The 25899-nt window shown below is 32.2% G+C and overlaps 3 protein-coding genes across 8 annotated transcripts; 1 reads left to right on the top strand and 2 right to left on the bottom strand.

The window, feature by feature from the left end:
• Positions 1–64: 64 nt before the first annotated feature.
• On the top strand, positions 65–20996 carry LOC123720336 (protein Aster-B-like). Of its 4 annotated transcripts, none has more exons than XM_045676897.1 (17): positions 65–278; positions 681–791; positions 5831–5909; positions 6074–6175; positions 7491–7641; positions 8302–8459; positions 8649–8801; positions 11047–11145; positions 11965–12040; positions 12402–12504; positions 13462–13618; positions 14472–14579; positions 16234–16423; positions 16907–17032; positions 18352–18547; positions 18830–18959; positions 19143–20996. In XM_045676897.1, exons 1-17 carry the CDS (start codon positions 235–237, stop codon positions 19230–19232), a joined length of 2073 nt encoding a protein of 690 aa, XP_045532853.1. In that variant the 5' UTR covers positions 65–234; the 3' UTR covers positions 19233–20996. The 4 variants fall into 4 exon arrangements, with proteins under 4 accessions (XP_045532853.1, XP_045532852.1, XP_045532855.1 ...); XM_045676896.1 differs by having other exon boundaries at positions 7488–7641; positions 19143–20995; XM_045676899.1 differs by lacking the exon at positions 681–791 and having other exon boundaries at positions 7488–7641.
• Positions 20997–21765: 769 nt separating this feature from the next.
• LOC123719068 (ubiquitin-40S ribosomal protein S27a) lies at positions 21766–24263 on the bottom strand. 2 transcript variants are annotated; one of them, XM_045676147.1, is made up of 4 exons: positions 24177–24263; positions 22561–22693; positions 22229–22424; positions 21766–21994 (listed from the first exon to the last, which is right to left on the bottom strand). In XM_045676147.1, the coding sequence occupies exons 2-4, from the start codon at positions 22683–22685 to the stop codon at positions 21848–21850; spliced, it is 468 nt and encodes a 155-aa protein (XP_045532103.1). In that variant the 5' UTR covers positions 22686–22693; positions 24177–24263; the 3' UTR covers positions 21766–21847. The 2 variants fall into 2 exon arrangements, with proteins under 2 accessions (XP_045532103.1, XP_045532105.1); XM_045676149.1 differs by lacking the exon at positions 24177–24263 and adding an exon at positions 24066–24156.
• On the bottom strand, positions 22962–24258 carry LOC123719052 (ribosome biogenesis protein NSA2 homolog). 2 transcript variants are annotated; one of them, XM_045676143.1, is made up of 2 exons: positions 24177–24258; positions 22962–23820 (listed from the first exon to the last, which is right to left on the bottom strand). In XM_045676143.1, exon 2 carries the CDS (start codon positions 23798–23800, stop codon positions 23021–23023), a length of 780 nt encoding a protein of 259 aa, XP_045532099.1. In that variant the 5' UTR covers positions 23801–23820; positions 24177–24258; the 3' UTR covers positions 22962–23020. The 2 variants fall into 2 exon arrangements, with proteins under 2 accessions (XP_045532099.1, XP_045532102.1); XM_045676146.1 differs by lacking the exon at positions 24177–24258 and adding an exon at positions 24066–24155.
• Positions 24264–25899: the final 1636 nt, after the last annotated feature.

Below are 25899 nucleotides of genomic sequence, written 5' to 3'. Positions count from 1 at the left end.
TTACTTTGACATCTACTGACGTCTGGCATTTAGAAAAACGTAGATTTGATTTGTAATTTGTAAATCGATGCTGAGTGCTTTGTGAGTTTTGTTTTGCAATTTTTTACATCGCGAAAAAGTGGTACATGATTTAATAGGTATCGGTAATTTAGATGATGATAATAAGAATAGTAAAAAGACGCAGCTCACTGAAATACAAATTGAAGAAGCACTAGACACTTTAAATAATTTGAGATGACTTCTTCGGAACTAGAGAGCCGAAACGTAGCTTTATCCGTGTAAGTTCTAATTTTAATATTTTTTTTAGATGTGCCTTCAGCCTAAACCTAAAAGAATATTTAGATCAACATTGTATAGAAATTTACACTACGTTTATTCTCATATAAATATTTTTTAGAGATAACAAATAGATACTGAAGTATGATTAGTTGTTTGTATTTCATAAATTATCATTGTAAATTTTCATTACTAGTTAAATTTTTTCATAACGATCTGGTTACGCTTCTATTGTTGTTGAATATTAGTTTATAAATGTTTCAAGTCGAAGTTGACTTATAAACTCTATGAACAACACAATGTGCCTGGGTCATATCAATACCCTATTACAATTAACATAAAACTTGGGTAACACATGAAATTAACATTGTTTTTAGTTTATGTTTATAAAAAATATTTAACAGGAGAAAATCAGCAGAAAACTTGGTAGTTTCATCTCAAGATGCAATAGGACAGAGTATTAGCCAAGCACTTAGTTTTTCTGGCATAAGCAACAATCAACAACAAGAAAACAGGTAAGATTGTTATTTTGTTTGTTTCTGGTAAATTTGGGAAGATAATTAAGGAAACTGTAACACAATAATTCATCAAAGGGTTTTTATTTTATACATTTGAAAATAAAAATTTAATACAATTTAAATTATATAAATAATAAAATAAATAGAAATGTGTTTATTATAACACATTTCTATTTATTTATATTAACTATATTAACATTATAACAATGCATTTCAATGTGTATCATTTACAATTGATATATACACTATAAATAAATGCGGACAAGTTTTAGGTTTGGATATATATGAGGTCTCAGTTAGCTATATATTCTTTGTAGCAATTGTGTTAAGAAACTCATAACTTTAGTCTGTAGCTTTGGTGGACAAATGTTATTGTCGCAATCTTAGAACTGACTCAAAATATCAATGATGGTTTTTAGAATACATTTCAAACAAAGTATATTTAACCTAGATATACATGTTTATAGGTTTCAAAACATTGGTGTTATCTTTGAGGTTTGAAAGAGGTTATCATTGATTTTTGTTTCAATATTATCATTATAATATTAACTATTTTTGTACTTACTTATACTTATGTTTATTTTATAACATAATAACCAATACCATAAAGACATTTGAACCTTGTCTGAATGACATAAATAGGTTTTTTATTATTGTATATTATTTTTTATTATTAATTACTTAAGATGGTGATATACATTATGTTACCCATATGAATAAATGATTTTTAATTTATATTATATTCATATTTTTACATTATAAATAAACTTAGAGAACAAAAAAAACAATCTTAAGAATTCTGTCCAATAGAAAAAAAATATTTGTCCTAGTTGGCACACTATACAGGTTCTATCTATATTTTAAAGTACAAATTTGGATGGCTCCGAGGCAATAAATTTCCAACAATTACTCTTGCATGTATTTAATGGTTATTCTTCTTCTGTATTGTCTGTGAATTTGATTTTGCAGAGTATCAAGACTCACAAATGTTTGTATTTTGCCACTGTTATCTTTACAGCTTTCTTGATTAGAGTCAGATAAAATCATAATTATTGCTCGTGGTGGTGGCGATTATGCGAAATCGCACGTATTTGCTAATTGTGTTGTCTCTAAAAACCTTTAAACTTTAATTTAATTTATAAACACGACGATAAAACTTTAGAGAAATTGACGCACATAATCTTTAATTCATTCGTATATAAAAGTATTGCGAAATATATACTATATAAATTAAATTAATGTGTGGCTAAGTAACTACTTAAGAAAATGGGTATTAACGAAATTAGTCGTGATTCTTACCAAGTGCACTATAAGCAAATGGAGACCATGTGGAAAGTTCTTATTACCAGGTAAAGCTAGATTTTTAATTTTATACATGCATTTCACTGTATATAGTGTATAGTGTCTTGCTTAACATCTTATGTTTTCAACATTGCGAATTTATAAATATATATATATCACCACATTACGTGTCGTGAATTCGTATGAAAATGACAAAAAGCTTGCTGAACAGCAAAAACAGAAGCTGCTAACTAATTTAGATTGATACTGACAGTCTGAAGTTCCAACCAATAATTAAATTAGTAGTTCGTTTGATATAACGGACTGCTCGCGATTTTGACTGCACTGTATTAAGATAAAAAAATACGTTCTGTATTTAATCGTTATTAACAAATAAAAATATTATGTAAAACAAAAAAAGTTCCTCACGTCCACACCAGAAATAGGATTAACAAATTAAAGACAAAGAAACTAAGGGTGCTGTTGGCCAAGTTAACAATACGTTAAGTGTAGTTGGGGAAACCACTTAGAGGCTTTATTAGTCACGAAGTTGCCTTGAGAAACTGAATGTGTTGGATCTATTGTAACTCTTTTGTTCGTGATTGAAATAGTTAACTTACTGCGATAACCAGCCGAACATTGCAGCTGTTTTTGTAGAAGCATAACATAAAAAACTGATCTACAATTCCCATTTAGGCCTATAATAATCTTATTATACTACACTTACTCCATACCACAAACACGCTGTATAAAAGCCTTACCAAATTTAAACCTTCTGCTGTACCGGTTCCTGAACTAAAATAACCAATAACATTTTATAGATAAGACTGTTGAATCCCCATATGACGAATATCATTAATTTTTTACCAAACCACGCCGACGTCTCATTATTCTGATGTGGAAACGCAGATATTATTATCGGACAAGGTCGCGCCCAAAAATAATTTGCAAATAACTATCCATGTTTTTGCTAACCAGCCAGTTCTCACCGGTAGTTTGCGTGTGGTGTTTCTTTAATGTTCAAACTTAATAGGTACGAATTTGATTGATGTGTTTATATTAATTACTTATGCACATACACATGTTTTCTTAAATCTGTACTTTAATTTAAGCGTATAGTTTTGCTGTTGTAATTGCGTAAAGCATGTAGGATAATTTAAAATTCGAATTATTTGCAAAACAATTGCCAGCGCAATTATATTTTAGCTTTTATATACGTAGAATATCGAATAGCTAAACAGTTACTTTTCAAGATCCGGTCACCTATGGTATATACAAAAAACTTTATATAATCAAAATATATAAGGTTTATTTAAGCGAATATAACTCTTTTAAAATGAATACAAACTTACGTTTTCTTGTAAGGACATGTTTTATAGATTATATAAATAGTTATGACTGCAATTGAAAGTGGAAATTCACCTTTCAATAATCCTTTATACTTATTTGAAGTAAATATTTTTCATATGCTCAATTAAGATTCAAATCGCGATTTCCAGAAGCGATGTCGTTAACGCTTGGTTGACTTGGTTACGCAACGTCTCATTACCTTTCTTAAATTTGTTGACTTTTTTTACCAAACGGTCATCAAGTCCCGACGTCGAGAATGTTGGTGGCGAGATTTCTATACAATGTTTTAAAAAAGAAAAATACGACTACTATTTAAAATCGAGCTAAGCTAAACTTTACTTGTTACTGGCCATCATTAAACGGCGCATATCGTGTCTTGATAATTCGTAATTAAATTTTTAATATGACGTCCCCAAGTAAGTAAGTAAAATACGACGTAAATTTTGTCGCGAGAATTATTACTCTGAGGCCTTTCAGTAACTAAAGTTTAATGTGACTTATGCTTTAATATCCCCTTATGTCAACGAAACAAAAATAGTAAGATAGCCGTTAAATTTAAATAAGGTTTGATCTACCAAATTGATAATAATATTCAAATGTGTTAGTATAGAGCTATAAGAACTGAACGGATAACTTTTTTGTCAGTATTTGTAAACAACATAATAATAACATTTTTTAATCTGTATAAAATAATAAAGTCAATTACCTTTGCACATTTTCTACTTCTTTGTCTACACCTAGAATGTGGTGATAAAATTATTATTAATCTGTGTCCTATAATTCCCTTTATCTATTTGTTTTGTATTTTGTACTGAGCGTTGCTTATACCTAGGTAACACTGAAAATGTTTAGAAAATTAAAAAACTGCTTAATGTCAAAAGTTTGCCAATACTTTTATTGTTTTTCGAAGTAATCTTCGATCCTCTCTCCACATTGTCGCATTCGATGGCACCTCTGAGAAAATTAGTGGGCCCATTCTTTCCTAAGGGGTCTCTTCTATGGCATTTTCATCCGCTTTCATCGCATCTTCAAGGCTCATAAAGCGAATACCTCGAATTTTATCTTTAGTTCTTGGAAATAAATGAAAGTCGCAGGGCGCCTGGTCAGGACTGTATGGCGGATGACTCATTATCTCTACCCTTGCCATAGTCAAATATTCAACAGTCCGTTTGGCGGAGTGCATTGTCGTGGTAAAGGAGGATCCTGCTTCGAGGGCTTCTTATACTTATGTTTATTTTATAACATAATAACCGATACCATAAAGACATTTGAACCTTGTCTGAATGACATAAATAGGTTTTTTATTATTGTATATGATTTTTTATTATTAATTACTTTAGATGATGATATACATTATGTTACACATATAAATAAATGATTTTTAATTTATATTATATTCATATTTTTACATTATAAATAAACTTAGAGAACAAAAAGAACAATCTTAAGAATTCTGTCCAATAGAAAAAAACTGTCCTTCCATCTTCTAGCACAACCGTCGCTAAATAACCTGGCAGATCCTCGAAAGGAAACACCCTTTCAGCTGATTGTCTTTTGGTTTCCGGTTCGTAGCAATATATCCAGCTTTCATCACCTGTGACGATATCAAATACAGCATTTGAGTCACCGCCGTTGATCTTATCTACCATTTGGCGACACCAGCCCATGCGAAGGTGTTTCTGATCGTCGGTTAAAGTATGGGGAATCTATCTGGTATAAAGCTTCCTGACGCCTTAATGTTCGTGTAATATTTGAATGAAGATTAAGAAATGCTAATAATATGCATGCAAGCTTTGTTGTTGAGTAACCCCACAACGAAAGTCATAATAAATCATTGACCGAAAAATTTCTCGCCTTAGGTTAATTTTTACGTGTAACAAGAGTTACACGACGATTTACCGATAATTCACAAAAACAAATGACAAATTAATGCAATATACCATAATATAATATTAGGTTACCAAAGAGTTCTAAAATTGAAATTAAAAAAAAATTAGCAGGGTTTCTAACTGGTCAGTTTTAAACATTTTCAGTGTTACCCACGTATAGAAATTTTGCTATATGACATGATTAATATTTTATATTTTATAAAATAACCCAGACGGCTTTTTTCGCGAATCAATGCTGATTATTTTGCCACTGGCCATCATTAAACGGCACAAATCGTGTCTTGATAATTCGTGTTTAATTTTTTAATATGTCGTAGTAAGTAAGTTATTATACGGCGTAAATTTTGTGACGATAATTATTACCCTGAGGTCTTTCAGTAATTCTTGTAGAGACATCATGTTGGATCTGTGTCCGTACGTCAGCCTCTTAAGGAAACTGGCACTCCCGTAAAATAGAGAACCTGAATTGATGACCAGAATACATAATGATAATTAGTTGATTCTCTTACGTTTCAGAAATTTGTCCAGGTCACCTTCTCCGTCTCTTCGTATCACTGAGTGCAAGGAAAATAATGTAGACTACGATAATGATGGAGTGAGTGTCTTTTCTTGTTACATGTCATTATAAATATCGATACAATTTGCTTAGTTTTATGTATTCTAGAAATTACCGTATATTGTGTTTTCATATTTAAAACAAAAACTTTGAGAGCCAGTATTATAAATATAATGACATTTAACTAAATTGTATTATTACAGAAGAGTGATATATCAATCAACGTATCAAACAGCGCTGCTGGCGATGGGCCACTCTCTGTGGATATGGGGTTGCCCGCCTCTCTTAAACCCGAATATAACAAGGTAAATTTGAAAAAATCTATCCATATATATCTTTAATTAGATGATTGCAAAAATATAAATACACTAATATTTACATCAAGGCCTATGCTCATTATAGCGCTCTTAGTGACAAAGTTACTGTTCGAATTAATATCAATATGGTCAATATTGATATACTGGTTCGACTTAGATCAACTTGCTGTTTACAAATAAAACTTCTTCAAAAATATACAAGCGAATTTATTACACTATTTAATAAGATTGCTAAACATAACTTCGTGTATTCATATAAAAAGTTATATTAGAGTATTGTAGTAGACCTTACTCAATATTCTATTAAAATAACTTAAAACTTGTGACTTCTCTAAAACAAATAAAATCGTACATTTCTCAAGGTCCAATGCGTTGTTATTTATTTCATTAAAATTGTTTAAGTGAAAACGTATAATTTAAATTGAGTTAAACCATAAAATAATTTGATATCACACAGAAAATTCCAAAGACAACACTTGTAATTGTTTCAGTTTGGACATAGTTTTCTTATTCACTGTCCAGGGAATCCTGACAATGAAAGTCAAAAAACCGAACAGAAAATAGGAAAAAGTAGTTGAGGGCCAAATCTTTCCAAAAAATCTGATTTATTACGATTTAACAGCTTCAAACACTGCTCAGAATCATCAATTCGTTGTTGTTTTTGATCGACGATGCTCGCGCGGCACCCACTTTGTACAGATCTTATCCAAATATTCATCTTGGATATCCAATAAGTTCCTTTGACATCTTTATAGTCTCAGCTATCGTAATCAACTTCACTTTACGGTTATCCAAATTTATTTTGTTGACTTTTTCGTCGGTAACAGCCTCTTTGGGGGGCGTTGTTATGATTGTTGTGATGTTTGATTTTCCTGGTGCAAAGTCCGAATAATGTTTATCAAGCCAAGCCTTGGCTCCAATAGTTTTTTTCCGCCAAGAAGCAATGGTTTAAAACAAAACATTCATCTTTCAAACTAATAGTACGGCGGTTGTCAAATTTATACGTGTCTTTTGAAGGTACTATATATTCTATATAACTAAAAATCATCTTTGTGTCGGCAAAAGTTTTACTATTTGTTAGTGCCTATAGTAATTAGTTATTTTTTGTAATTATATAATTCTTTAGTTTTCCTAAATAATTCCTCACGTTTGTTTTTATTTCATGTGCAATTTTTTATTGGTTATATGCATTCTAGATGATGTAGAGTCACCTGATAGAACAGGATTGTGTACTATAAATAAATATCTAGTGCATCTTCATCATTAGTATGAAGTAGTCTATTGAAATATATATTTGCAGCAGTTATCCAACCCGGGATCCCGTAGTTCGGACGGCAGCGGGCGTGCCAAGAAGAAGAGCTGGTACAATTCCCTTTACCCCACTTACAAGACCAAGTCGGAAGATTTCAAACGACTCTTCAAGGATCTTCCAGACGATGAGAGGCTCATAGTAGGTGCGATATTTATTGATACATTCGATAAAGCCAAAAGCTGCTTTATACAGTCGGGTTGTTATAATTATATTTATTACAAAGATGGACATGAAGGGTGAGAATGTGAAGTGAACAATGAAAAGTGTTTCGTTTGATTGGGATTGGTCAACAGCATCTCTAGTCCGACATGATTTGTCCAATGAAGAGACAAACTCACGATTTGCGTGGAATAAATTTTATATGGACGTATTTTTAACTTCATTCTAAGCGATGTCAGGAGCTGCTAATCTTTGAAGTTTTTTTTCTTAAATAATAATAAGCCGCGCTATAAATTTCAATCTAATCTTCTATTTTCGACTTTAAAATGAATGAAACAGGAAGGACTGTAGGCTTTGTTTGTGTTGCTCAAACATTTATATATCGACGATTTTTTTCTGTTCCTATGTCTGTCTGTATGAACGTGCGAAAAGCTTCACTCACAGAAGAACGGAATTTGATAGATTTTCGTAATATCCAGTCGCTGCTTTGACTCCTACTCTTTCATTCGTTCCATTCAATATCCACGACCGTTGCTTTGGGTTGGCCAATAGTTTCGTTTCTAGATTTGGGTAAACTTTAGGGCTTTACAGTGTGTTAAAAGCGTGAAATCCAATTTCAGTAGAACATTTACTTATGTTATAGACTACTCGTGTGCAATGCAGCGCGATATTCTTGCTCACGGCAGGTTATATGCGTCCCAGAGTTACCTATGTTTCTATGCTAACATCTTTGGGTGGGAAACCTCTCTGACCTTGAGGTGGAAAGATGTCACTGCCATCACTAAGGAGAAGACAGCGCTGGTAAGTGTTTCGGAAGACTTACGGAAGTATCTAATTATATTGGGTTGCTTTCGTAATATTTATATGGATATCTTTATTATTGGAAATGTTGGTATTGCCCGTTGCTATAATTATCTCATTCGTTTTTAGCGATTTATTTTTATAAAGTAAAAGATTGAATGTCCATTTAAAACTAGCTACATGTCGCAGGTGATTCCAAATGCAATCCTTGTATGTACGGACTCGGAAAAGAATTTCCTTACATCATTCTCTGGACGGGACAAGGCTTATCTGATGCTGTTTAGGATCTGGCAGAACGCCCTCATGGATCAGCCCCTTACCACAACCGAAATATGGCAGTGGGTGAGTTGTTTATTTGAAATTGGTAAGTTTAGGTATATTCTTTATTTGTGGAGGTGTGGTAGTAAGGCTTTTGCAGACTCTAATAAATTTTAGAGTTCGTGCATGTCTTTGTCTTGTTTTTATGATTGATATACGTGAGAAGCTTTTCCAATATTTTTCTTTTTATCAAATGAAAGCACCTTCTTGATCGGTTGCGATATGTTCCTCATATTGTATAGGAATAAGACCTTTTATATGGCAATCAATGTTTATAATAATTTACCAAAAACATCAAAAATCTTCTTACTAGCTAGAGTTTTTATAAATCGACTCGACTTTTGAAAAAAAAATTACTGATTATTAGCGTGATACAATATTATTATTATGAATTTGATAATGTAATAGTATTTTTTTTCATAATATTTTATCTATAAACATAATATAAAAATTGACTGAAATGATATAATTCATATTGTATGTAACTTCTATGTAAAATTCCTTTTAAGACAAATTTGCACGCCATTGTGTGTGACAGAATATGCCATATTCTTGCAATAAATTATTATTATTATAAGCTTAACTAAGCCGTAAAACCGATTAGAAAAAAATATTTGACCTCTTCGTACTAGATTTTATTTTGTTCTGCGTTAGTTAGAATGTCTTCTTAGTTATTATTACAACTGCAACCTAAAGGAATACGTCATTCAACTCCGCTTTCCGTTTCGTAATTTTTATTATTGAGGGTCGTGCCAGTCTCGAAAAGCCCTAACTCATACATCGACTTGTTGTGTCCACGCTGCTCCTCCGCTTACCTCGGGTCATAAGGGAGGCCCTCTAATTTAGTATAATCTAATTGGAATATTACGGCTTTGCTGACAACGATGATTCACTGTAACTTAAAGACTTCAATATCTAAGTCTTTCAGTAGTAGCGATTCTGTCGCATACTAAGAATTACGCTGTATAAAAACTTAATATTGTAATCGCCAATAACTATTGAAGTATATACTAGGACTCCAGGATTAGACTACTAAGCTCCATATAAAACTATATTAGTTCGTTCTCCTATAGTGCGCAGTATTGAATTATGTAAAATATTGGAAATTGTGGAATATTTTGTATGTGGCCGAGTTGTTTTGATTTCAAACGAATTAGAATTTCAAAACTTGGTCAAACACCTTACGACGAAACACACGACACGAAAAAAAGTTTTAAAATATTGGAAATTTGTTTCAATCCTTAATGTTATATAAATTCGTAATTTATTTTAAGATCACTTATACACACACGCGAAGTACTTATTAGAAATAATTTTAAAATAATGGTTGTGTAGTGTTTCCTGGTTTGCAATGAGGGTCATAAATCATTAAAAAAAAACTCCTGTTTTCTGATGAACTTTTATATAAATAGGTAGTATTTTTTAAACCAGACACAAGTACATAAAATTCAACTTAGTAACTTAAAACTCCTGATAGTTACATCTCATTTCCCTGTTTTATGCTAGATTTAAAGTAGCGTAGAATATTTATGAAAGAGACACTGTCATCAAAATCGTTTCTTTATTTTTGAGACATGGGTATGTGTAACATCGAAGAAAAATGAATGTTGTAACCTGGGTAAATAATGTTTACAGGTATTTGAAGTCGTTAATTTTTTTTAATGAGTTTTTATAATTTCCTAAATCAACTCATCAACATATTGATTGTAATGTAAGTGAGAGCTTCTTGCTTCCAGTTCGGTTTGTCTTTTGTTAATAGGCAATAGGCATTGTAACACATACACCCATTTTTTCTGAAAAATATTGCGGCCAGTGTGTCGCGCGAGGTAGAGCATATTATAAATATTAACATAGAATCAAGGACGACTGAACATTGAGATTAGTGTGTTGTCTTCTACTGTACGGGACACGCGGACTTTCAGGTTTGATCGGGAATTAAAAGTATTGCAATATATGTTTATAATATATAATCTCATTTGACGCACTTTTTAATACAAATTCGTATGTATTAAATGAAATTTGATTAATCTTGGAATATGGTACCAACGTTAGTCCGCTGGGATAGGGCATTCTTTCGTTATTTGTTATTCTAGAGTATGTACACATGTAATATAAATATTTTAATACTTATTGGTTTAATCTTATATTTCATACTAACGAAAAGGGTACATTGTATATCCATGCATGAGTAGAATGCAGGGAATATGGCGTGCGAGCTTTGATTAGAGTTCCTGGTGCCTGATTTAATTAAATATTGAATTTGTGTTAGGTGCACACGTGCTACGGCGAGGAGCTTGGGTTCGATTCTGACGAAGAGGGTTACACACGCGACACTGACGACCCTCAGCCACAACCAGACACCTCAGAGGTATGTCACTTCTACCATTTACCATCATAGTCACTATAAGCTCTATTGCTTCATTATTACAACAAAAATAGGTCTTTATCTGTTTGTGTTATGAATTTTTCAATATTAATGATTAATGTGCCATAATTTATTTTATTAACAATTCAAACAATTGAAAATATATAACGAAGCGTGACTATTATTTTTTCTTCAAATGTATGTCATATATCGTAATTGTTATCATTCACTATAAAAACATTATTTGTAACAATTCACCCATAGGTCACTCAATTTACTATCCAAAATATTTATGATTGGTTTCTCTTAATAAACGAAGTATGAATACATTTTCTTAAATTTTTTGCTTCCTAATTTAATTAATATTTGTTAGCAGTTGTGGTCACAAATAGATTATTAACGGAGATAGAATATGATTGTGCTTAAGCCATACGATAGTTTATCTGCGATAAGTGATAATGGTTTGTGATAATATTTATTTGGAATGAAATCATGAAGTTCGGACGCGGTAACAGCAAAGTAAATTGTAAATTTTCATAAACATTTTCTCACAACTCCCGCTGCTATGTTTAGACTTTTTAAAGTGAACTAGGCTTATGCCTAGATAAGAATACATTACTTCCAATTAAACATACTTGACTGTATACGTAGAAATTATTGATCTTTAACTAAATATTAAATTGATTAACAAATACGAAACTTACTAACGTTACTTAACTTTTAATTACACTGTATTAAAAAGAAAAGTGTGTTTGTGGATTTGTGGATTTGTATCTACAAAATATTTGTTTATTAGTCTTAATTAAAATATTTGTCTATCAGGAGGCGGTGGATGCGTCGTCTATGGAGCACGATGCACAGGACGGGAGAGATTTACGAGGATTTACGCCGCCACTTTGTGAGTATTTTTTTGTATGTATTTCTTCTGATTTTGGTTTCTTTTGGATTGGATATATGCACCTATAATTAAGATACTTTAAAATATTGGTTGTCTATACAAATCTGCTAAATCTTGATATATTTTTATGTTGTACTTGTTCTGGTCTTCCAATACGCCTTAATACAAAGCAATAAAGATGCCAATCCAGTCTTAAAAATCACTTCCAGTGTATAAAATTAAAATGGCTGACCTATTTTAAATTATATTGTACCGCACTTCTTGATGTTTTAGTTGTATTGCTCTGTTTGAATATATTTTAAGCATAAGGAACGTTTGTTCCTTTCTAATAAGTGATTTAGAAACAAGCTTTATATTTCAGTAAATGGTTCTGGTGAAAGATTAGCAGGTGAAGAGCGGGAGGTAGACACGCTTCCAACAGACATGTCCGACACGAGTGAGAGTGAACCTGACAGACACCAAAAGTATGTATTCACCGATTGCTCTACAAAATATATAATTTAATTGACTTTTACAAATATAATTAGTAATACATATTGAATAACACATGCCGAAAGGTTTTGAAGCAACAGTGTAAACTCTATATAACGACACTGAAGGAACTGTGCATTTAATTATGTTATAGAAACTTGTTGTTAAATGGAGAGAGGAAAAATCTGAATTAGAAAAAGAAAACGTTTCCCAGACTAGTGTTAGTAGTTATGTACATAAAAAATAATCATATTTGAATGCTATTGCGTATAGTCTGTTATTTTGTCTTGATATTTTTTTACTTATTTTATTCATATCGATATTGAAACATCTTGGTGATATTAAATAATAATAAAAATTCAATGGCGCTACAACCTTTCAAGGTGTTCTCAGATTTCTGTATCTGTTTCATGATCATTTGTTAATCGAATAGGCAAGTAAGTGATCATCCTTCTGTGCCTGACACACGCCGTCGACTTTTTGGGTTTAAGGCAACCTGACAATGTTTTCCTTCACCGTTCGAGCTAATGTTAAATGCGCACATAGAAAGAAAATCCATTGGTGCACAACCGGGACCGAACTTACGTCCTTAGGGGTGAGAGTCGCACGCTGGACCCACTAGGCCAACACTGCTCCAATTTAGCTACTACCAGACCTTTAATTCTCGGCGGAGGCTCAGACTAATGCGTCTCATCTTCTTCATCTCCTTGCCAGTTGTCTACTTCGATGTAGGTTTGAAGATGAAGTCGTATTGCCTGCCATGTTGAACTGTTGAATCCACTCGGTTAATGGAAAATCGTTGTCAATATCAAACATAGTTAACATTACACTCCTTAGTCTTTATCGATTTGAGGCTCGTATTCTTAAGCGTATCTCAAGATTAAATTTTAAGACAAAGCAATTATTTGAGTTTACGTTTTGTTATATGACAATGTTTATTTTATTCGTAGTAACGAAGACGTTGTATGCACGTCAGCTCACACAGGCAAAGTATTGCTGGAGGGCGTCTTTCCATTCCACATTGACCAGCTCTTCACGATGATTTTCACCAACTCCAGGTTCCACCTGGAACTGCTGGCTTTACGAGGCGCCTCTGACTATGTGCAGGTATCGATTAAATATGTTTTCCAGCGTACAACAAAACGTACAATTGAAGATTTAAATAATTATTAGATATTTATGTATAATCTTAGCTGTATTTGAAACTAAACAGAACACGAACATCGAATAAAATTTGGAACCATACAAGAATAGTATATCAAAGTCTCAAAACATAGTACGTTAGTGGTGTATACGTATATACGTACATTTGGCCATTCAGCGTATCGACGGTAAGAATAACATCTGGTAAAGATTTTAAAACACGAAATAATTTTGAAAAAATACTATCTAATTACTTGGTAAATTAAATCAAATCTATATATAATAAGATTATCAAATACATCAATTCGTGCCACAGTATTTGTAACCGAACTCCTCTGAAACAGCTTAACCGATTTTAAGGAACTTTTTGTGTTACGGTTAATAAAGAAATCCAGAAAATAGGTCGCAAACTATGTCTACGTCTATGAGTCCAGAAAATATGTAGTATTTTTATACTCCTTTAGTAATAAAGGAGTTTGCCCACTCCAAATTTCGTGAAGCTAAATCGGTAAATTAAACTTTTTAGTAAGTTATGTTTGGTCAGATAAGTTCTTTTCAGTCATGTTCAGGAATACAGAGTGGATTTAGTTCTCCACCGATTCTAACTGCCTTTCTACTTGAGAATTAAAATCGTGTATTAGAAAGGCGTTTGGGGAGAAGGTTTCTCAGAAGGTTAGGACCTCTACATGAATCAGTACATAATATTGTATGTAGAAAGTCTGTAAAACTAATTGATGCCTATAATTTTCATCTCCTGGCATATTTTTTTAAACAATTATATAATGTTCCAAATTGTACGTCACCTCCTTATTTCCAGGCCCCATGGCGGCCGCAGAACAGCGTCAAGTGTCGACAAGTGAGCTATCGACTTAGCCTCACCTCAGGACCCATCGGGCCTAAGGAAGTTCACGTCACTGAAACACAGGTATTACTTAAATTGTACAAATGCCGTGTTAACGTGTGATTTTCAACTTTATTGGCGTGTGTTACCCTAAAGACAATTAAATAGACATATCATTGAATGGCATTAGGAAAAGCCGTAACTCTCGTGATAATTACAAATTTGACGATAGATGTGTGAAGCTGCATCAAAATAACAAATATTTACCTAATAATTCGATCGCCGCGAGAAATGGCTTTAAAAATCTTTCCTACGGCCTGATGCCTAGGCGAGGTTGCCAATCTTTGTAAAGCTACGACAACATGCAAGTGCGGCAATGCCGCAATTGTATAAGATGCGACACTTAAAGAATTATTGAATTATTCAAAAGCAAAAGAGACCCAAACAATGACGTAAGATATTGCAATTGGTACGTAAGTACCTACACCGGTCAATATTAAGTTACTATAAAATGGGAATACTATTATCATAACACATGTTATAACATTACTTTGTATACTCTTAGATCTTGTGTTAAAATAACAATATTATTGGTAAATAAATTAATACATATTATAAGGATCGCGAAGAAAACATTTTTAAAGTTTTGTCTTTAGAAATATAACATCGTCATGAAACCGGCACTTCTTAGGGGTGCTACCAAGCGCTAAGTAATATGTCTATATAAGTTATATGTCAATTTCAATACGTTTTTGTCATACAGGACTTACATTTAGCGCTAACGACTTTGAGTTTCGATTAAGATTAAACATTACAGTCAAGGTAGAGAAATTATCAGACTAGCAACATTTTTTTATCAATCTTTGTATTGATTATTTATTTCGTTAAATTTTATTGTCTTTTACACAGGATTAATAGAAGAGCTTATGCTCTGAGATATATGACTCTATTCTTGGCGATTTTTTTTTGTTTTTAGAAATTATTATCTCTACTTCATTTATGAGACCCGTAAATATAGTGTTAGATAGTCTGTGCATATTTTTGTAATGTTGACAATTCTGTTACGCTATTATTGTTATTATACTTATACTCGATTTATTATATGAAACAAATAAAACTATATATTTTGCTAATAACTTAAATATACTCGTAGCAAATAAGATTTATATTATTTAATGCCGATTATCTTTGCACACAGACTTTGAGATCCAAATTCTAATTCGTATCAAGTGACAAATTTTAACATTGACATATTTGACATTCCTAAACAAACTTTAGGAATGTCAAATATGTCAACCTTAATTCAAAAAAATTAAACTCTTGAAACTAGATTTATATTTGAATCACGTATTAGAATTACCTTACTCTATGTAAGGTAAAATTTCTTACCACGATAACTTGTGCGTTTCTTACGGCAGTTTTTGCCGCGCACCACCACTATGTGTAACCAGCCACTCACTGAAGTATTTCCGAACCAATTCGACTCAGGGACTTTAAAAACAAAAAGAGCGTACCAATTCTTAAAAGGCCGGCAACTCGCTTGCGAGCCTTCTGTCAATGTGAGTGTCCATAGGCGGCGGTGTCACTTAACATCAGGTTTGCCTCCTATTTCATTTAAACAAAAAACTTGACTATGTTTTGGCCGTAAATTGTAATGTTTTCATATCTCTTTAACGCCAGAAAATGCGTTGTCCTTTTAGCCTCTTTTACACTTTTTTTATGAATGTAATGTTTTTAGACAATGAACAAATGCTCTAAACCGGGATGTCTATACTCAATCGATTGTTCAAGCGAGAACACGGGTATACCTTACGCGGATTACTTCAGCGTGGAAGCCCATTATTGCTTGAGACGGGAAGGTGATGGCACACGACTCACAATATACGGCTGGGTTGATTATAAGAAGACCATGTGGCCTATGGTTAAAGGTATTCCAGTGTTTGTAGAGCTTGCTCAAAATTTGTATCAATGGCCAGCTTCGTCATTTAACATAGATCAATAACTTTAAGCATCCAATATAAGAAAATCTTTACACTGACGTATTTCTGAACAAATTCGACTTGAGTCCTTCGTGAAAAAACTGTATCGATTTTAAAAACCGGCCACAAACTCGCGAACATCAGGTGAGCCTTCGATATACAAATAAGCTATTTTACAAATGTTAAATAAAAATGTTGTTGCTACATTTGTAGAGTTTCTGTTAAATTTTAATACTATAATTTTAACTTCTGTAAAATCATATCATTACAAAATGAAAATCTTATTCGGTGTTGTTTCACATTTATTAATGAACCTAAAATATCTATAAAATATTTTGTCTATCTTTTAATAAGTAGTTTGAATACATCAGTTATTGACCTGGACTCCGCGTTGACGAATCATGGTTTTATGTATGGATTTGATTTTCGTAGCATTCCTAGAAAAGAACACAATGAACGGTATGGAAGAGTTCTCTCGTAAGCTGGAGACGCAGCTCCGAGCGCAGCTTGCGCCTGCGCCGCCCGCCGCACGAGCACGCAGACGGAGGCGGCATGACGGTTAGTTAACAGGATTTAGATTGCTCTGGACTTTTATATTTTGTTTTTAGCCTAAAAAATGATAACGTTTACATAAATCGTTGGTATTATTATGGAACGTGATTATACAAAGTAGTTATCGGTACAATCCTTCTCCACGTCTTGTCGGATACATTCTATCGGGTTCCGGGGAATTTAATATGATGACGTAAATTTTTTTAAATGTATTAATTTGCTAAGCTGCCTCATTTTGTATTTTAATTATATATTAATGTTTATATTTTATTTCCACGCAAATTGTAACTAAAGATTACCAGTAATAAATTATATGCTTAATATTTCATTTTACACGTCCTTTGAACACGGTTGAAGGGAACTACGTAAGTGGTACCTGGTATAGCAAAACCAGGCTTGTATGTTTTTTTAATGATATATGTGTAATTTATTTTTCTTCTTCTAAATGCTTTCCAGTGAAATGTGAGGAAATCTACGGTAAATACTTACTGTGTTGACTAATCTTTCCTCGGGAGATTACACTAGAGAAACAGCATGCCAATTCTCGCCAATCACTTATTACAACATATCAAATTTTGGGTGAAATATCTCTTAGTACATAAGTTAATCGGTTTTCTTCATCAGTTATATCCATATTTTTTTATATTTACTTATAAATATATAGTAATACTGTTTTTGGTTTCCGAGAATAAATAATTCTTCTTTATATAAACTTGAATTTATCAAATGACTTAAATAACTTTATTAACAAAATTCGACTATTGAATGTTACCATAAAGGCGTAATTAACTAAGGTAATGACCTTAGGCTATATTTAAATATTCAATAGAAAATATGGTTTTTAAACTCTAAATTCTGGTATTAGTAAAAATGAATTAACACTCCAGGTGAGACCAAAAAACAAGAGGACTTAATAAGTAATTTATGTTAATGATCTAATAAATTAGCGTTTATTTAAGGTTTACTTAAACACAGAGCTCAATAATATTTACTTACAAATACTACGTTTGGCCCTAAGTGTAAGTTTAATCATGAGTTTCTAAGTAAAAAAATATACTATTAGCATAGATAAATCTTGGTATTTCAGGTGACGCATTAAACTTTTGAATTGTGATGCAGATAATATTTTAGTAAGCGTAATTTGACACTCACAAATATGTAAATTTTATTAAATGAACTTTTCGATTTATAACATTTTTGGTCAATAGTAACCAAGAATGTTCATGAAATGACCACAACTGATCCGAAAATATGACTCTTTTTTTGTCCTTTTAACGGAATATTTATTTTCTTGTAATAACGTTGATTTGTCACTCCGTTGCCAGTGTCATCCTCACCCCTTCCGGTGGTGTCGAGTTCAGTCCCTCTAGGGACGTCTCTTCCGGTACGGCCCGACGCTGGCTCACGGACCGCGCCCTGGCTGCTCATGTCGCTCGTACTGCTGCTCGCTATCAACGCACTCCTCTACTGGAACCTCTACTACGCGGATAGGACCATCGACTTTGACGATTTACAGACTAGGTACCTACTTACTACTACTATTATCTGTGAACTAAATTGTGTAATTTTCTTGACAATCAGTCTTTGTGCCTTCTAATCTTAAATAATTATTTTTCCTATCGCCGTATAGTTAAAAATTCCTGGATTTTTAATTTCAGTTTCTAAAAAAATTATAAAACTGCTGAAAAATTATCGATCGCTTGACACAGCAAACTGTTGGCAATTTAAAATATATTACAATAGAAAAGTTCTACCTATGCTAAAAGTAATACATTTCTGAGATAACCTGTAAGACAATTCTAGGCTAAGCTCTGCACGTACATCTGAAACGGCAGAATGGTCGGCGCAGTTAGCGCGACACACGCTCCGGCAAAGGCACCAACTACTTGCTTGGCGAGATGCACTCGCGAGGACTGTCGCACATCTCACACAGGTAAGAATAAAATCTATTAAGATCATAATTTTAGATAATAATTGTCTTTGCCTTACAATTAAATTACAGAATAAATAAATACAGAATCGTATTTATGTTTATATTCTATTTAGCCTATGAATGTTAGTTACCAGACTAGACTGGCGACCAGTAAATACTTACGTGTAAAATTTATACCTTCAGACGGAACAAGCACTATCGAAACTTTTAGAAACAATCAAGCCGGTCTTGGAAAAAGCAGAAGGCGACGACCAAGGACATAAAGAACTGTGAAGGGAATTTAGGAATAAATTAGAAAAAGTGAATTGACAGCTGGACTGCTTTTGAAATGTTTCACGAACTAATTCGATCGAAATTCCCTATAATTTTAGCGCACACCTGAACGAATCCCTATCTGATTTTATTAATCATAGATAAATTAATTAGGTACGTTTTCAAATATGAATGGCCCATATAGTTTTAAAATGGTCTACGTCGCAAAAAATCCAAAGATAATCAGATTTAGTATGGTAGGCCGTTACTTAAATTGTTCAAGGATTATTCAATAAAAATATTCTTATTGATGTTGACTGTTAAAATTTAAATAACGTTAATTAAATCTTTAAACTCTGACTACATGTGTACGATACGTATTTAAGTACATATATTCCGCCAAGTTTATTTTTAAACAAACACCTACTTTTTTTTCGAATTACTAATAGTTAGGTTCTTTATCACGCCAAAATTGTAATTCTTTACATCACACAATTCTTTTAGCAAGTATTTTTTTTATATTACGTTAATAACACTGTATTTTAATTAATAAAAATATTTTTAATAAGGTGTTGTACGTAAAATGTGATTTGTATGATATAATGTTGGAAATGTTACCGTTTTGTATTATGTTCATATATATTAGAATCTTTTAATAAGGGAATTATATAAAAAAGACGGGCTCTGTGAAAACTTTAAATTTCAATAGTTGACTTCTTTGGCACAGTTGAAACTTGTTTAAAACCAGTTTACCTATTATCTTTTAGGACATTTATATAATAGAAGTATGATGTTCTTCGTATTACTGTTGTATCATATTCACCACTTGACGATGTCAATTTAAAGTTGGATCTTTAGCTTTATTTATTGTAAAATTAGATATAAGTTATTTTACCTTTATCGATACATTACATTTTAATAACCATTGCCAATCTCAATTTCTTACCGCATATCTTTAAAATATAACATTTTATTTTCAATTGATTTGTTGGTCTAGTCGACTGTGGCTTTGTATCTTCCAAAACCTACATCACATATTGAATAGAATTTTACTAAAGCATTTGCTATCACAAATGTTAAGGTATAAGAAGTTCATCAAAATGAAAATAACCTCATTACCCTTACATGTTTTCCTTTAGATGATAATTTATAATAGTTGTACATAAAATCTTAATTTAGTTAGTGAAAATGTTAAATGTTGATATTTGAGATAAAAACTAATACTATTTTGTTGTACTAGATCTCCTCGGAAAATGTATATTGGTGCTGTTTTTTACTTGTGTTTATCTTAAATTTTCGGGCAATTCTCGTACAAAAACATTAAATTTACCATATTAGTTAACAACCTTGTTATTCGAATTCTAAAGCTTTTGCTTCTTGGTACGAGAATTTGTTTATAAAGTAAATTGGGATGTCGAAACATGGATTTACAAATAGAATTAAGGTCCACTTGCGTGTATCGTGTACAAATAGATATATTTCCAGCCAAACATTCCAAGTGTCATCAAATATACAAGTGATATCTGCTAACTCGCAGTGTGCAATAAAATTGTGTAAAATAGTTTTAAATTTGTTAAATTATTATATGAATAAAGATTTAAGGAAATTGACATAAAATATATTTATAAAAAAATAAAAAAATTAGATCATTTTACTTTCTATTTCGTAATCGGTAAAAACAGCATATTTAAAACTATAGACACGATAATTCCTATTAGATACTAGTTTCTCAATATCTTGCCAAAATTTGATCATTTTGAAAATTGCACAATATAATTTTAAGTTATATTCTCAGTATTGAATAAACTATTTTATGAAATTTTTGAGTTTCTTTAAATAAAACACAAACTTCAGAATAATTTTTATTTTTGCAATGCCTTCCAAGACTGTCCAGTTCTCAAGACTTGTAGCACCGGTCCAAATGGCTTTATTCTATTTAAAATGTCGGCGGTGTCTTGTTGAATTAATGATCATAATCACCTACAGGATTACTTACCGCCTCATGCACCTATAATTTGTTTTGGACTTAACTAAGGGATGTTTTGTTAGGTAATGAAACCCATTTCTTACAGACAAATTTTCTCCACTGCAAAATTCAGCCAATTTATTAACTGTTAAGGGTATATATCCTTAACCTAACACAAAAGTTAAAATTTGTATCCTAACTGTTGAAAAATGTATGTGTATTTGAAATATATAATTTAATTGGATTCCGATTCTACAGAAGAACCTAGCTTGAGGTTGCAAAAGTTTTACATCTCTGTCATACCTCCACACTCACTCTCATTCACTAAATCATACCATCACCCATACCTCATAGGTCTTACTAAATTGCTATTTCATAATTGATAATTAAAAATGTATATGTTAATATCATTTGTTTACCTTATACCAAGCCTAATAAGAGCTGTAGTCTAGTCACAGTACAGGGGCTTCCTTAGCATGGGGACTTTATATACTTTATATATTTTGATTTCAATAAATATTATTGATGCAAAAGTTTGCTCTAGTAAACTCACCTTCACCGCATAGGATATAAAAGAAAAGCCAAAAGCTCTGACACTGTGTCAAGATTTATTCAATCCATCATACACAGCAGTCTGAGTGTTATCTTACAACTAAAATGGGGAAGTGGTCTATTTGTCGTCGTCCTTGAAGACCATAGTGCTGTGGCACTTGCCGCAGTAATGTCTGTCCTCCATCACAGCCATGAAGACGCCAGCGCCGCATTGTTCGCCCGTGCACTCACGACGGAGACGATGGATCTTGCCGTTCTCGTCGACCTGAAATGACATGTAAAATTTATTTTATTATATAAAATATAAAACAATGTATGTTGTGTGTCCACACATTTTTAACAAGTCTTCAAAATTGGTTAGTTGTACCTAAACTATACAGGACCCCATACAATACAGGAATAAAATATAAATTATGTTGACAGGTAATTAAATTTTTTTCATTACATTGCAGTCATATTTTGTTGATGTGCTTCCAGAACCAAAAAAGTTTTCACTAACCTTGTAAAACCTTAAGACGGCTAGTTTGACCTTCTTCTTCTTGTGCTTAATCTTTTTAGGTGTGGAGTAATTCTTCTTCTTGCGCTTCTTGGCTCCTCCTCTCAGCCGCAGTACAAGATGAAGTGTGGACTCCTTCTGGATGTTGTAGTCAGATAGGGTGCGCCCATCTTCAAGCTGCTTACCAGCAAATATCAACCTTAAAATAGAAAAAGTAGTTACTAATAATTAATATAATCAATAACAAAAAATGTATAATCCAGAAATATGTTTGTAAATTATAACAGTAGTATACTAGGATTTTCTATGAAAACTTCCAGTGTGAGTTAACTCACCTCTGTTGATCTGGAGGGATTCCTTCTTTGTCTTGAATTTTAGCTTTAACATTTTCGATGGTGTCCGAGGGTTCAACCTCAAGAGTAATGGTCTTCCCCGTAAGAGTTTTTACGAAGATCTGCATGTTGATGCCTATGAAATCAAAGAATATATTTTTTAAATAAAGCAAAGTTTAATCTCAACAGGGCTGTTTTCCAATATACATACATATATTCAATTGAAGGAGCATGGCATGTTATGTTAAAATACAATACTTGTATCATTATTTTAGTACGGTCTAATATATTGTAATTCAAATATAACAATTTCTTGTCTTATTCTTTCAATATCTAGTAATAAATTTTTGTATACATACAAAAAATCATTTATCTTCAGTAAAGGTACAAGTGAAACCCAAAACTTTTACATTTCAAGATATTTATTACTGTAAACCAAAATGAAACATTTAATTGAGTACAATTAAACCAATAAAATAGCATTAATAACACCATCATTTTCTGGATTGTTTGTAACTTGAGCATATTTTCCCCATACAACTTTACCAGCTTGTGTCACAAGACCAAGTTCAGAGATATTGACTTCTATTACAGTACCCTTTGTAATAACTCCCAAACTTGTGTACATTTGGGAGTTAGGATTCTTCTTGACACCAATAATAGGCAGGCAAAATGTTGCCTTTAGTTCAGGATGTGTTACATGAGCCTTTTTAAACCTAAGTGCCATTGGACGAATAAATCTTTCAAACTTAGGTGGTTTTCTGGTGAAATTCTCTCCAACAAATGTAACTTTGGTAACCATTCGTTTCCAGGCCTTTCTTTTAGACTTTCCTGATTTTAAAACTTTAAAAACTTCAGCATCTGCTTGTGCTCTTACTTTTGGAATAGGCACATCCCATTTACCAGCCTTTTCTTTACGTTTCTGTTTAATCATGTTAGAGAGAACTTTAGCACGATTCTGTACATCTCTGTCAAGCAAATAAACAGGCAGTGCCCCTTCTCCAACTTTTTCTGTGTTTTGACGTACATTTTTCTCTTCATGTGCTTTGATTTTCTTTTTCATTTGAATCTTTTCATTGCGACGCTCCTTATTATAAATCTTAGCTTTAATACCGCGTAGTTTTTGGGCCTTTTCGGCTCGTTTATGAGGTTCACGAGCCTCTCGTTTCCTCTTACGCTCTTCATAGTCAAGTCTCCTACCGTAAAGCTTTTGATGGCGCTCTATATATTCGTTCTGCGGCATTGTGGTTGCTTTATCGGCAACTACAACAATAAATAGTCAACTTGTCAATGTTATAATGCTCTAACCGTCAACGTGTACTAACCTCTTCACGGTTTATTTGAAGCTATAGCTGATTCTGTACATTCAATTCACTTTAACTTTTTATTTTCGATAGAGAAGAAACAGTATCACAAGACAAAACAGTAAAAAATAACTATATGTAAGAAAGAACACGTGCTCCACAAAATATTAGGTGGAAATTTCCGAAAGTTATTGCAATGTATACCTTAACAAGCCAATATTGGCAAACTCGTTAAAAGATATAAACCCGTAAGAAAATATTCACTTAAATGAACACTAAACTACAACTTTAATGTATAAAATTACTAGAACTCACCTTATGCCGTCACCATGCCACAAGAAAAGAATTTTTAAATCATAGACTCTAAGAGTATAGAGAACGTCCTGGTATAGAGAACAGAACAATTTTAGCACAGAATAAAATACTATAATTTATCGTTGTAAATGGGGAGTTTGTTCCTATAGATTAAACTAAATCAATGGACATGAAGTATATTAGTTATTAAAGTTATAATTCTTTTGGCGCGTTGGAGAAAAATGATGAGTATAATTTTACGATGCGCGCGCGAACCGACACCCTAATATTGTATTCTATGCTAAGTAAGTATTTTTAAATAAAAAGTGTCAAATTTTTTAATTATGTAGAATTTTTTTTGTGACATATATTAAAACTTTATTTAACTAGATGCGTTATGATAAAACTTTCAATGTATTCAATTCCTATTTCCTATTGTTAGTGTCGTTTTTCTACAAACGTAGAATATTTTTTTTATCTTGTTACGCCAGAGAAGAATAACTTCTAACATATGTATGTGTACTTATGTACACGACATAAGTACACACACATATGTTTTTGTATATGGAAGGTATTTTAGGTTCTTAAGATTTCTTTTCATTTTCTTCCAACATTTCAATTATTATATGTTGCTTGAATCACAACATTTTCGCCAATTCTCTGCACTGATTTGTGAGAAAGCTTCTGTTCATAATTTTATATCACTTGCAGGTATATTTACATTTTATCAGCAACTTTTTGCTTCATTATCAAATCATTTGTATGGGATTCAATGTGCAATGATAAGGTGGAAGACCTTATCCATCTTATCATGTGGATAAGGTGGATAAGGTCCACGAGTAAATCTTCATGACCGTGCGATTTTAATACTTCATCTTCCTCATATAAAGGCGCATACAGATTTTGTTTCACTACTTTAAGTAGTTGATATTTAAGCCAAAAATCATCATAATGTAAGTCATTAGCATGGAGTCATTATTTTATTGATGGAAGTTACAAGTATCGAAAAAATAAACTAAATGTATCAAAACTACTCAGTCCAATTTACCGATCAACTCTACTACGCCCTTTCAAATCAAAGTTTTCACAAAAACTCCAATTTCAATAATCACAAATTCTCATCCGCTTTTGACAGATTTCGTACTTTGATTTGACGGATAAATCCTGTTATTGCCATATGAAAATCTTACTTTTATTTTTTTTAAGCCATGATATTCCGGTAGACCTATACTAACATTTAACATAATAACCAATTGATTGCACCTTAAACTTATTTTTTTAGAAACGAAAGGCCAGTTGATTCAAAAGTCTTCCAACTATCAACTTTGAAATACAGGTGTTGAAGAATAAACTTCTTTAAAAATAATTATGTAGCCATAGGAGTATTAATTGTATAATTTAAGAAGTATAATGAATTTTTTGCCATGAAAAGCTTGACATATTTTGTGTACTTACTTGTAGCAAGGTACGTCATAGGGACTGGTGAGACACCATTTTGCCAAATGAAGTGTTTTGGCGGGTTCTTAAAAGTGTGAAAGTTTAAGTTTTCATTTATGGCCAATACTTAAGAATTAATAATTAAAATAATTTGTATTTTTTAATAAGTTCAATAGTGACGTATCCTTAATCTGGTATGGTTTTTAAAATTATGCCAAAAAGCATATTCTTACATAAATACGTTTGGCCTTAGTGAGTGACGCTAATTGCAAAGTATATTTGTCTCTGGTGAAAGGAGATGAGACAT

The sequence above is a fragment of the Pieris brassicae genome, chromosome 2 (assembly GCF_905147105.1).
Source record: "Pieris brassicae chromosome 2, ilPieBrab1.1, whole genome shotgun sequence".
Classification (NCBI taxonomy): domain Eukaryota; kingdom Metazoa; phylum Arthropoda; class Insecta; order Lepidoptera; family Pieridae; genus Pieris; species Pieris brassicae.
This window is presented reverse-complemented; position numbering and strand designations above follow the sequence as displayed.